The sequence below is a fragment of the Sinocyclocheilus rhinocerous genome, unplaced genomic scaffold, assembly GCF_001515625.1.
Source record: "Sinocyclocheilus rhinocerous isolate Xijiao unplaced genomic scaffold, SAMN03320098_v1.1 scaffold1316, whole genome shotgun sequence".
NCBI classification, from domain to species: Eukaryota; Metazoa; Chordata; class Actinopteri; order Cypriniformes; family Cyprinidae; genus Sinocyclocheilus; species Sinocyclocheilus rhinocerous.
In genome coordinates this window covers 523,108-537,175 of record NW_015646346.1, presented here as the reverse complement: position 1 = coordinate 537,175, position 14,068 = coordinate 523,108, and the positions used below count along the sequence as shown (strand labels likewise).

The following is a 14,068-nucleotide window of genomic DNA, read 5'->3' as shown; positions in this document are numbered from 1 at the left end:
TTTTGTAAATTTCCTACTGTAAATATATTAAAACTTAATTTTTATTAGTAATATGCATTGCTAAGAACTTCATTTGGACAACTTTAAAGGTGATTTTCTCAATATTTCGTTGTTGTTTTTTTTTTGCACCCTCAGATTCCAGATTTTCAAACGGTTGTATCTCGGCCAAATATTGTCCTATCATAACAAACCATACATCAATGGAAAGCTTATATATTCAGCTTTGAATAATAAATCTAATAAATTAATATAAAAAAAAAAAAAATGACCCTTATGACTGGTTTTTTGGTCCAGGGTCACATATTGTTTTTGACTATTTTTGTAGATCACACTCATATCAAAATGTGTCTACTTGTATATAATGATACTGAACGTCGCTCTTTAGTCGTCTCACGCGCAGTCTCGCAGAAATCTGCATTTGTCAATCTGCATCAACACCAAAAATGCAAAAACGTGAATTTTTTATTTTAAATTTAAAAAATAATAACAATAAAACCTTCTCCATTTTATTAATGTAACCTTACAGGTGTAAAGATGCAGCTGGTGGTCAAATTATAATCTATATGAATGATGACTGTTATTATGCTAGCTGAGCTTAAATGCTGATTAAATACAAAGAATGTAAATGACTTCACTTTTGTTAAACATCCCAACTGGGTTTGATTTATGTGTAAAGAATGTCTTTCTAAATGTAGTGATATTTTATGAACTTTTTGTTTATGGAGAAAAATAGGCCGAATGGCAAATTCAATTTTTGAATGCCATTTTAAAAACTGTGGTGTTAAATATTTATTGCTTTAAGTTTGAAAGCCCTAAATAAAACAATTGTTGTGAAGAACCAGTTTGAGTTTAGTTGTTTTAAAGCATATTATTGTTGAAACAGTTGAGAGTTCTGCAGAAGAGGTCACTTACACAGAGCCGATATTCAACAGAACAAACACAGAGGAATCGGTAAGACATTTCATTGTTCATTTGCTGAGTGTATCTGCAAACTTTCAGCAGAGAGTCAGATGTAGATCAGTGTGTGTGTTTTTGTCTGTCATCAATAAGAAAATAAATGCTCTGGTAAATCATAATTATGACATAAAAAGTTGAAATTATGACATAATTAAGTAATAATGAGATGAAAGTCGAAATTATGACTTTAAAATCATAATTATTATAATAAACAGCCAAAATTATACTAAGTTGAAATGATGATGAAACTATATAATCCCAGTACATCACATTTATTGTTATCATTGTATCTTGTGTTATGCATTTTTTACAGGAAAGTCATGTGGAATATGCACCAATAATGAAGAGGTGATCAAACGTCAATGTTTTTCTTAGAACAAGACCCAGATTGTGTGATCAGTTTCACAAGAAACCTCCAGCAATGACCTCAGATTCTGAGTCAATGGTTAAGTTTTGAGATTGTGAAAATCACCACATTTTGCATCTGGTCTCCTAAAACGTCAAAAGACTTTACTTTGTAATACAAGAACCTTTAACGAATTATGTAACTCTTACAGCCCAATGGAGCATTTTCATTTTTCACTCTTAACTTCAAAAGTGCAAACTGTAGATGCAAACTACCCATCAAAAGGAATGGAGACCCTGCTGTGGTATCGATTATTTACATCTGTACAGAAAATGTGGTTTGATCTGCTGATAGACCAACAGCTTGTGCATGAGAATGTGCCTACTGCTGGACGTTTGTGTTTGATGTCTGTTCGTGAGTGTTCGAGGTGTGAAAAGTGCTTCTGTGTCAATAGCTTGTGGTTGAAGGACTTTTTTCCATTCTTGCTTACATGAAACCTTTGACTTCTGCTCTACGGAGAAACCACTTTACTATATAATACTGAATTCATCAATGCTGATGTTTAACAAAATTGTCTCAAATCAAGCAGAGATATTACTGTTCATATTAGTATATGAAAATATCATATGCACAAATGCCTCATGATCTTATGTACTCATGCAGTGATCCTGCAGCTAAGTAGTGCTAGTTTCGGTACTTATTTCCAGCTCAAGACTTCTTTCTAAGCAGAACTATTCTTATAAAGGTCATATCCTGTTTTTTTTTGTTGTTGTTTTTCTGCCAATGTCTAGGTCATTTAAAGAAAACATGCAATGCATGATTTACAATTTATGATTTATGTTTGATGTATTTGGTTTTCATCAGTTTTGAGGAGAACCTAACTAAACAATGCTAACAAACTTGATTCAAGATTGACCACCTTTTAGCATGGCAGGGCTCCTGTGTAAACACTAAATATTAAACAGTCCCTGTGTTGTTTGTGAGTACATTTACCAAGGAATAAAATGCAAAGAATGAAATATTTCAAAATGTGTTGAATTGTTGTGAAACGTAATTTATGAAAAATCATGAATGGCCCACTTTACTGCAAAAGAAATTTGCCTGGAGTGCATGAGCTTGAAATGTTTATTGGTGTATATCTAGCAATAAATATTATAGCTGGACCTTAAAGTCTTAAAATGGTTTGTCTTCATTAGTGTGTAGCATAACTCCGGAGCCATAAATATCACATAACTGATCACTCTATATAAAACTCCATATTAAGAGCAGCAAAATATATAAATAAATAAATAATTTAATTTAGACAATAACAACAACAACAACAACAATAATAATAATAATAATAATAATAATAATAATAATAATAATAATAATAATAATAATAATAATAATAATAATAATAATAATAATAATAATAATAATAATAATAATAATAATAATAATAATAATAATAATAATAATAATAATAATATAATAATAATAAATCTGTCACTGGTGAAACATCTGCTATAATACTATAAATTGTTATCAATGTAGGCATTTCCCCCACTAAATTGTTAAATCTAACAGCAGGTGTTAATTTAATAGAAAGTGTGTATAACTGGAGCATAGATCGCCATCTAGTGTTCAAAATAAGACTTCACATGTGAAACAATAATAGGGAGCTCTGGGCGCATCTGGGCGCATTGAAAACATCAGGGGCTATTGAAATGATGATGAAACTATATAATCCCAGTACATCACATTTATTGTTATCATTGTATCTTGTGTTATGCATTTTTTACAGGAAAGTCATGTGGAATATGCACCAATAATGAAGAGGTGATCAAACGTCAATGTTTTTCTTAGAACAAGACCCAGATTGTGTGATCAGTTTCACAAGAAACCTCCAGCAATGACCTCAGATTCTGAGTCAATGGTTAAGTTTTGAGATTGTGAAAATCACCACATTTTGCATCTGGTCTCCTAAAACGTCAAAAGACTTTACTTTGTAATACAAGAACCTTTAACGAATTATGTAACTCTTACAGCCCAATGGAGCATTTTCATTTTTCACTCTTAACTTCAAAAGTGCAAACTGTAGATGCAAACTACCCATCAAAAGGAATGGAGACCCTGCTGTGGTATCGATTATTTACATCTGTACAGAAAATGTGGTTTGATCTGCTGATAGACCAACAGCTTGTGCATGAGAATGTGCCTACTGCTGGACGTTTGTGTTTGATGTCTGTTCGTGAGTGTTCGAGGTGTGAAAAGTGCTTCTGTGTCAATAGCTTGTGGTTCAAGGGCTTTTTTCCATTCTTGCTTACATGAAACCTTTGACTTCTGCTCTACAGAGAAACCACTTTACTATATAATACTGAACTCATCAATGCTGATGTTTGACAAAATGGTCTCAAATCAAGCAGAGATATTACTGCTCATATTAGTATATGAAAATATCATATGCACAAATGCATCATAATCTTATGTACTCATGCAGTGATCCTGCAGCTAAGTAGTGTTAGTTTCAGTACTTATTTCCAGCTCAAGACTTCTTTCTAAGCAGAACTATTCTTATAAAGGTCATATCCTGTTTTTTTGTGTGTTTTTTTCAATGTCTAGGTCAAAACATGCAATGCATGATTTACAATTTTTGATTTATGTTTGATGTATTTGGTTTTCATCAGTTTTGAGGAGAAGCTAACTAAACAATGCTAACAAACTTGATCCAAGATTGACCACCTTTTAGCATGGCAGGGCTCCTGTGTAAACACTAAATATTAAACAGTTCCTGTGTTGTTTGTGAGTACAGTTACCAAGGAATAAAATGCAAAGAATGAAATATTTCAAAATGTGTTGAATTGTAGTGAAACGTAATTTATGAAAAATCATGAATGGCCCACTTTATTGCAAGCAAAATTTGCCTGGAGTGCATGAGCTTGATATGTTTATTGGTATATATCTTGCAATAAATATTATAGCTGGACCTTATTAAAGTCTTAAAATGTTTTGTCTTCATTAGTGTGTAGCATAACTCCTGAGCCGTAAATATCACATAACTGATCACTCTATATAAAACTCCATATTAAGAGCAGCAAAATATATAAATAAATAAATAATTTAATTTAGACAATAACAACAACAACAACAACAATAATAATAATAATAATAATAATAATAAATCTGTCATTGGTGAAACATCTGCTATAATACTATAAATTGTTATCAATGTAGGCATTTCCCCCACTAAATTGTTAAATCTAACAGCAGGTGTTAATTTAATAGAAAGTGTGTATAACTGGAGCATAGATCGCCATCTAGTGTTCAAAATAAGACTTCACATGTGAAACAATAATAGGGAGCTCTGGGCGCATCTGGGCGCATTGAAAACATCAGGGGCTAGAGGAGGTTGTATATATACTACGGTGACCTAGAAGTGCAAAACAAATCACAATTCTGAAAACAAAATAACAAATTACAAACGCAAGATATGTTTATTGGCATATATCTTGCAATAAATATTATAGCTGGACCTTATTAAAGTCTTAAAATGTTTTGTCTTCATTAGTGTGTAGCATAACTCCTGAGCCGTAAATATCACATAACTGATCACTCTATATAAAACTCCATATTAAGAGCAGCAAAATATATAAATAAATAAATAATTTAATTTAGACAATAACAACAACAACAACAACAATAATAATAATAATAATAATAATAATAAATCTGTCATTGGTGAAACATCTGCTATAATACTATAAATTGTTATCAATGTAGGCATTTCCCCCACTAAATTGTTAAATCTAACAGCAGGTGTTAATTTAATAGAAAGTGTGTATAACTGTAGCATAGATCGCCATCTAGTGTTCACAATAAGACTTCACATGTGAAACAATAGGGAGCTCTGGGCGCATCTGGGCACATTGAAAACATCAGGGGCTAGAGGAGGTTGTATATATACCCCATTTTTTGGCCAAGTGGTCATACCAAGCTTTATTTTATATTTGAGTTTTTGGAAATGGATTTTTACTATCCCTAATTAGGCTTATTATTTTACATCGTAGCAATTATTTGAGCAGTTATGTGCTTTCTAAAAATGTAATTGCAGAATTGTTGCAAATGTAATTGATTAGGTGACTTTATACACATCAGGGTGTTTTACCCAACTATCAGTAACGTTAAAAATTGTGTACAAAACAATGCCGCCCCCTATTCACGCCCTGTTATATATAGTACATACAAACAGTATTACTTAACACAGTTAGATGGCTACCTTGAAACTGATCATTTGAATCCTTTGATATTTACACTTTTATACATTGAGCAGCTGTATGATATTGATTGAACTGATAAATGGCGCCATCTGTTGTGTTTTTGAAGAACAGTATTGAAACAGCAGCAGTTCTGTGAGCTCAACAGGAAAGAGATTAATATGACCAGGGTCGGATTTAGTGATTTGGGGGCCCCGGCAAAATATAGGATTGGAGCCCTATATTTTAGCACACATTTACCTGGATAAACCTTAAGGTTCCTTACTCTGTTGTGATGCTTGCTGCTGCAAAACGGTATCCCATAGTATATCAAAAGCTAAATAAAGTATATCAATGACCAAATGGCAACAGAAATTATTTCCATATATAAAAACATATCTACAGAATTTAACTTGAATGAGAGAAGAAATGAAGTGTAAAAAAAAAAAAAAATAGGATTTTTAAAGGTTTTTGTTGTTATAGCGCCACCTATGGTCCAATATCCATAAAAATTGCATGCTTCATAGTTTTAGAAGCAAAGTTGTTCAGAATGAGGAGACCATATGTTATGAATATCCTGTGCATGTGTAAAAAAATCACATAACATACAATTATGCACCAATGGCACCCCCAGAGGCTGATTTCGTTCTAATTTCTCGTAGGCCTCTAAGGCAAGGAGTCAAACAGACTCAGCAATTTTTTGTTCTGATGGGCTTCCGTCTGGCCTTCATTGCAAATGTCCTCAAAGACATCACAGCAGCTTGCACAACGACACTGCATGATAGTTTTGCATTGCTAAAGCAGTTTGAGGGTTTTTTTTATATAGTGCCACTAAGTGTCCAGTCACTGCGTCTTTTTTTTTCACGCAACCATAATTATTTACAGAATCCAGAATATATCTGCACTGGTTTTGTTGCAACTGGACAAAATACCTAGGACTAGTTCGCAAAAAATATGTTTTTCAAAAAATCCAAAATATCAGAAGGCAATCAGTCGCAAGCAATCAAATCTGAGACATACATTTCGTTTAAGACTAGTCATATCTGGAACCAATAACTCATTATCACCAGCTGAGGTCAGTGTCACCTCAGTTCTGAGCATCAGCAGTCAGATCATATTGTCTTCTTTGCCCTAGCAATGGCTCTTTTATGTTCAAAGTTTCTCGTAGTATTGCAGAAGCTTGTGCTTTCTTGCTGTTATTTAGATCTAGATATGAGTGAGATGCTTTTATCTTCTTAAATGCTCTGTTCCTGTTTCTAATAGCTATTCCACATTCATTATTCCACAATGGAACTGCATTCCAACTCTTGTCACCTTCCCAGGTCCGAGCACCAAACCCAGACCCTATTGTATTTGTACAATAGGTCATCGCTTTCAAAAGAGGCTTAACCTAGGATGCTCTTGGACATTATGTGGCCTACTGCAGGAGGTCTCCATGGGTCTGGGAGATGTATGACGACCTGAGAAGTGGAGTGACAGGAGCGTCAGAAAAAACAACAACATATGCCCACCTGCAGTCTTATACACAAAAGAGTTATTGCACTGTTTAAATTTAATCTCACAAGTATAAGTATTTTGTTGTATGTATTTTCCTACTCATGTTTGGAGAAGTTGTCTCTGCGTTTCTGGAAGTCAGGCTTGATGGAGTTTGCACTTAAGTATATTATTCTGTGTGGCATTTTTGTTTTGAAGACAGTGCACCATGGCTTGTCAGTATTAAGTGTTTTTAAGTTTACGTTTTTAAAGGTTCATTATTTGTGTTAATGGATGTTCGACACTTTAATACATATTGGTTTCAGCAGAATGATGGGCCACGTTCTGTTCAGAGTGTTCAGTTTCTTCACACTTGTCTCATTTAATCTTTAAGCTCTCTTGACTAATAAATAATGAATATTATCTGAAGTCGTTTTTTATTTTTTGTTGGTGTTTAAATTTGACACGTAACATTGCTTTTAAAAAAGTGGGATTTTTCCTGTAGGATTCCTGCAGGATTTTTTTGTAAAGGAAAATTATGGGAGTATTTTTGATGTAAGTAGTGTCAGAAAGAAAGATGTATGCTCTATTTGTCTATATTATATATTTTTACAATTTTGTACAATATTATTAGGCTACATATTACATAACACGAGTAATGTGAGAGTAGTCTTGTGGAAATAAAATACATACATTACATTAAATTGACTGGCCAAATGAATGTTAACCGAGTTGTTCAGAAAGAGAGAGCTAAGGTGCAGAGGAAAAATCATGAGCGGGACAAAAAAAAACAAGAGCATCCTGTTTCTGCAGCATCGATTGCAATAAGCACCATTCTTTATTAATGCCATGGCTATAGAAATATTACTCCACACACAAACAAACAAATAAATAATAAATACAAAACATATGGCCTAAATGTAAAAAAAAAAAAAAAGTTAAAATGTACAAAAAGTTTAAAATGTATAAAATTTGTATATATAATAAGAATAAAATTATATAAAAAAATGAAATTAAAATGACATAAAAACAAATAAAGAATACAATAAAGAATACAAATAATGCATTTCTCAATAAATCACAGGTTGTTATTGGTTGGTTAGTCCAGTTGCCCAAAGATAAAAAGCAACAACAACAAGAAAAAAGCCTTTCCGCCCACAAGAGGGCTCCAATGAAAAGCATTACAACTACTTTACCCCTTGAACTTGTTTCTATCTTCAGTTGGAGAGGAGTAAAGTTAGGCTGAGTACAGTTACAAATCCCATGGTTCAGGACAGAGTCACATAACGGGAAGGCCACGTGCAAATTTAATCAACCCAAAAGTAGATATTTATTAAGGTAAAACATAAATGAATTAAGCAAACACAACTGAAACAGAAAAAAAAGAGTAAACTGCTAATTAATAAAATTATAAAGCTTGGAAGAACCAGTGTATTTTTTTTTATATAACTCCGATTGTGTTCGTCTGACAAAAGATGGTTCATCTTTTGAATGGTTTCATCTACTCACTGAACACTTGTGCTCTGAATAACCTCTCAACAAGATGTTTGTCCACCCAACAAATCAAACCACATCTCTAAAGAACAATGACCAGATTTGGACACAGAAGATGAACGCCAGTAAAACTGGTACTGTGAGATCCTACACGGTTTTAAGTATGTACTTTTTTCCCCATACACTACAATTGAGAATTGAATATACACACATATTTCAATATCACTTTCTATTTTATCATGACATGTAGTTTATACACAATTCACACAATATTTCTCTACTTTTAGCCATTTAACACAGACAACTATCACACAATACCACATTACCCGCTCTGCTGTGTTTTAGTGGATAGTTATATTAGATCAGACACTGAACTACTGAAGAAAATGTTTTCATTTTTTTTTCATTTCCTTTGCCTGTGTTGGCTGTGAATGGTCTTTTCTCTCTATGATATAAGTGTTTACATGCTTGCTAAAGAAAACAGAATACTTTTTAATGCATTGATTTAAAGGCCTTAAAGCACTTGAACCCCAATAACTGCTGCTTGCAGCTATAATTTAAATTGATGCAGAATGGTTTAATCTGGTTTTAGTTCTGGTGTACATATAAATAGCTACGCTATTCAAAGTTGGTCAACCAGTGTTTTCTGTTGAAGGTGGATGACTAACAGTTAATGTTAGTGGTTAAATAATAAACAATAGCAACATAATCAAGCGTAGTGTTAGCTCTATCCAGTCACATTAGTCAAGCTTGCATCATCTAACTCTCAGCTGATAAAGTTATTTTCTTTTTGAATTGAGTTTTTCTGATGCCACTGGTAGCTTTGAGCTATCAAAATAGGGGCAAGACCCTTTTTGGGTAGGGGCGTGTTTGTTTTGGTGATTTCAAATATCAACATTGGCTACCAGAAATCACTTACTCTGCCTTTAATGCATCTTGATGAAATGGGAAACAAAACAAAAATATTGAAAAGATATCCCCCCCAGTGTAATGCTCAACTTGGTGCGGTATTTGTGGAAACGCAGTCCGTTCTATCAGTACGGATATAAACAGGCTGGACACAATGACTCATATGTCAAACCAGATCAGTGCATTAATACTTCCTGTAGTGCAACAAACATGAAACAGATGTCTCACTGTTCTGTTTCCATCTCAATCACTTTAGCAGATTTGATAAACCTCTACATACAAAAAAACAACAACTCTGTTCTAATGCTGTTACCATGTTACTTACATTATTTCTCATATACTTTTCAATGCTAAATGTTACCTTTTAATCTATTTAAAAAAATAAAATAAAAATAATTGTTTATGTCATTTAAATTGGTATGCTATAACAGGTGTGACAATTGTACTGGTATTGGTACTGACTACTGAAATCTTCGGATCACTTTGTGAGTAAACAGAGTTTAAGGACATCCCATCTACCTTAGGATCAGGCGGTGAGTTACCATCATCATCCTCCTGTAAGAAAACACATTCACAAAAGGTCAAATGAATGAGGAGGTCTGATGTTTAAGTTACACAAAATAAATAAATACTCAGCAAAAAAGAAATGCACCTTTTCACTACAATGTTTTTTTGTTTTTTTTAAGATTATCCGAATAAGCTTTACAGATCTTCCTTGGAAAGAAAGAGACCTTTCTATTGACTGTGAAAAACACCAGATTAAAGATGCTCTGAGTCTCTGTCTGATCAGCTGTGTGAAGATGCCATAGACCTGCTGGAGGAGGCATGAGGACTGCAGATGTGAACAGAGCAATAAACTGCAATGTAAGACACCTAGTTGTGGAATCGTTTTATGTTCATACAAATATTTACACAAAAAGAAATCTGCAAGAAAAAAGTGGAATGAGGTTTCTTTTTTTTGTTTACTAGAGACTTGGAATTGGAACAGTTGTTTGTGGAAAGGTTTTCATTCCCTAATAATTTAGCACAACGTCTTAAACTGCATCAGATGGTCATCTTCTTTAGTATAAACTTGAAGTATTGTATTATTTCAATATCACATCTAGAATTCTTGAACTGATGCATTGGTGACAAAGACAATTGCTCTGTGACAAAGGTTGCACTCTGTGTTGTTATATTAACTGTTATTTAGTTTATTTGGGAGTTGTGTTTTTAAATGTTTTGACATTGCCTCACTCGTGAATATCTGGTTCTGTGTTGTTAAAATTAAATACAAGATTACTATTTACAGTGCACGTTTTTGTTTCAGTCAACGAGTTATATAATAAAATTAATATAAAAAAGTATTCATACCACTGTTCCTGTAATATTTTTTGCACAGTAAATCTCATATATATTTTGTTAAATCAGCTGTAGGTAATACTTACATTCTGTGGTACTGCTGTATGGCTCCTGCGGCGACAGTAAACCACACCAGCAGCTACAGCAGCAGCAGCCACAAGCAGAACAACAGCAACAACTATTCCTGCTACAGCAGCTGAAGGCAGATCTGAATCTGGAACAGATAAAGACAGTCATTATTACTAGAGTGAATGATAATAAATCCAATATTTAGCAATATCTTCAAATGATATTTACTGCTCCAGGTGTGTTCATGGTGTGTGTGCACTTGAATGGATTAAATGCAAAGCACAAATTCCGAGTATGGAACACCATATTTGGCCGCACATAACATCACTTTCTACTTCATTCATCAGTTGAATGGCATTGATTAAACTGATAAATGGCACCTTTTGCTGTTTCTAGCAACAGCGGTGAACAGCATCACAGCACATTCAGCTCAACAGGAAGCAGCATGGCTCATAGGGAAACTGGCTGATATTATTCATTTTGCATGTTAATAACATCATCAGTCAGTGTTATTGACTCAAAACAGTCCACAGTCCCAAACCAAACACATATTGGGTTGTAAATGTTGCACTGAATGAAGTTATTTACTCACCAGTGACAGAAACACTGAATCTCTTCACTGTGGTGATGCTGAAGCTGCTGTCACTGATGATGATCTGTACTTTATAGAGTCCCGAGTCTGTGGTTCTGGTGTTTGTGATGGTCAGAGATCCAGTCTGATGATCCAGCTCCAGTCTGTCTCTGAGTTCTGAGTATTGATGTGTGCACTGTTCATCTGTACAGATCTTACTCTGATCTCCAGTGATTTCAGCGATAAGAGTGTCATTAAAACACCACGTCCTCACATCATTTGGGTGTTTTATTACACCAGGATCTAAAGTAACAGATTCTCCCTCTTTCATTTCATATAGTTCAGCAGCAGAAACATCTGAAACACAAACCAACAGCTGCTGGAGGATTTTGTATTTTAAACTGCATTTAAACACTCATTAATGACTCACCAGTGACGGAAACACTAAAGATCTTTTCACTGTCGTCGCTGCTTATGATTTTCAGTTTATATTCCCCAGAGTCTGTGGTTCTGGTGTTTGTGATGGTCAGAGATCCAGTCTGATGATCCAGCTTCAGTCTGTCTCTGAATCTCTCAGTACCTGCATTACACTGAACATCTGTACAGATAAAACTGAGATCTCCACTGATTTGTGCGATGCGAGTGCTGCCGAAATACCATTTAATATCTTCTTGTTGGTTTGTTTCAACTCCAGTGTGTAGAGTGACTGAATCTCCCTCCTTCACAGACACTGCGACTTTATCTGAACCAAAACCAGACGCAACTGAAGAAGAAACATAAGCAAAATATACAATAGTGCTGTGAAAAATCATAAACATAGAGAAATATGTCTGGATTCATAATGTAACTTGCAAACAAACAGCAGAAGAGATTCACACATTCACTCATCAGACAAACACACACACACTTCTCATGGATGATCTTACACAACACACAATCCACTTCCTGATTAATACTTTTACCTCTTTCCCTATACATATAGGCCTACTTGAACATACAATTAATAAAACGTTTTCATAGACTCATAATAAATATTACATAGATGACCAGTACCCACAAAAGTACATGATACTTATTTTACACCGCATAAAGACATACAGTGCCGTGTTTTCTACATTTTATAAACATATTTTAGTCCTTAACCTCTCACGTAAATAACGTGTGTAGGCAACGTTATGAATTTGGCAGAAGCTTTCAACCAAAGTGACTCACATTGCATCCAAGCTACATTGGATCAGTTTGTGCACTGAAATGAAATGTCAACTTTTACTTAAGTTACTTGTTTATACCTAGTCACGTGACATGAAAAATGACAAAATTTTCACGCAAATTAAACTGGTCTGATCTCGTTTCAACTGCCATAGAATCGTTTTATTTATTTTTTTTTTTTGTTAAAATGTTTACCACTGACCATCGTTTTCTGTGAACAGTATTAGGCTCTGTTCTCAGCTTAGCCATTACGCGAACAATAAGGCTACAAAGTGCCCAAGACGCGTATAGGCCTATTAGGCCACACAAAAGAGGAAAAGGGAGACTGTAACGAATAAGATCTCACCATGGTAGAGTAAAAACAAAGTAACTGCGAGTGCATTAAAGAAAAGCTTCATTATCACCACTTTTCCCCTCAGAAAACGAATGCGAATTCGGATGCATAAGTGCTCGTCCGCCTTAGCGCAAACTGAAAGCAAACTGGGAGTCTCCACATGGAAGTAGCGTGATGACGCATGAACGTTCTTCTCCTAATATGCATATGAAAAAAGCCCTTTCGTCCTATTCTGTTTATAAAATAGAGTATAAATATATCATGGCAATAGTAGGCTAACCTATATTAAAGCGCTTAATCCTAACCCGTCAGGAGTTTATTAATTGTTAAATGATCGTTTATCACTTTAATAATTCAACAAGGTAAAGTGTATATATGCACAGATATTCAGCTTTGGGATCAAAAGTGCAAGTGCAAGACTAAATTCAATGCATTCAGACCTGCACAGATTAAACAGGTCAAAGCGAATGGGTCAAGATGATATGCGCTACAATGCTGAATGCTTCAATACAACAAATCTACCAAGTCAACAAGTCCTTGTGCAGATTGAAAGAATGCCATCATCTCCTGTTCCGTTGTTGTCTCCTTTTTGTAGTTTTAAATAATGATTTAATGATTTGATATTTATTTGCCGCCGTCACGGCTATAATGCTTCTCCGACGAGACGCTTCTTCTTCGGCTTTTGCCCCAAGTACTGCGGGTTACACCAGCAACATGTCTGTAGACACTGTAGACTAGCGGTTTGCATGTGTACTGCACGTTGACGCGGACAACGACGCAGAAGTATAAATGAAAACTGACGCATAGCCTACGGCGTAGGTCCGACGCAGAAGTATAAATCAGCCTTAAGTGTTAGTCCGCCTTAACAGCACAAACTGAAAGCAAACTGGGAGTCTCCACATGGAAGTAGCGTGATGACGTAGTGAACGTTCTTCTCCTAATATGCATATGAAAAAAAAAGCTTTTCCTCCTGTTCCGTTTATAAAATATAGTATAAATATATTATGGCAATAGTAGGCTAACCTATATGACAGCGCTTAATCCTAACCCGTCAGGAGTTTATTAATTGTTAAATGATCGTTTATTACTTTAATAATTCAACAAGGTAAAGTGTATATATGCACAGATAT

At 34.4% G+C, this 14,068-nt stretch overlaps 1 protein-coding gene and 1 long non-coding RNA gene across 2 annotated transcripts; both read right to left on the bottom strand.

Annotated features, from left to right (window-relative positions):
* Positions 1 to 9,424: 9,424 nt before the first annotated feature.
* LOC107707352 (uncharacterized) lies at positions 9,425 to 10,972 on the bottom strand. The gene is made up of 2 exons (XR_001636246.1): positions 10,842 to 10,972; positions 9,425 to 9,969 (listed from the first exon to the last, which is right to left on the bottom strand). It is a non-coding gene; the product is annotated as an uncharacterized LOC107707352 (long non-coding RNA).
* A 436-nt stretch (positions 10,973 to 11,408) lies between these two features.
* On the bottom strand, positions 11,409 to 13,105 carry LOC107707340 (uncharacterized). Its single transcript, XM_016511328.1, has 3 exons — positions 12,951 to 13,105; positions 11,826 to 12,158; positions 11,409 to 11,752 (listed from the first exon to the last, which is right to left on the bottom strand). The coding sequence occupies exons 1-3, from the start codon at positions 13,000 to 13,002 to the stop codon at positions 11,409 to 11,411; spliced, it is 729 nt and encodes a 242-aa protein (XP_016366814.1). The 5' UTR covers positions 13,003 to 13,105.
* Between the last annotated feature and the right edge of the window lie 963 nt (positions 13,106 to 14,068).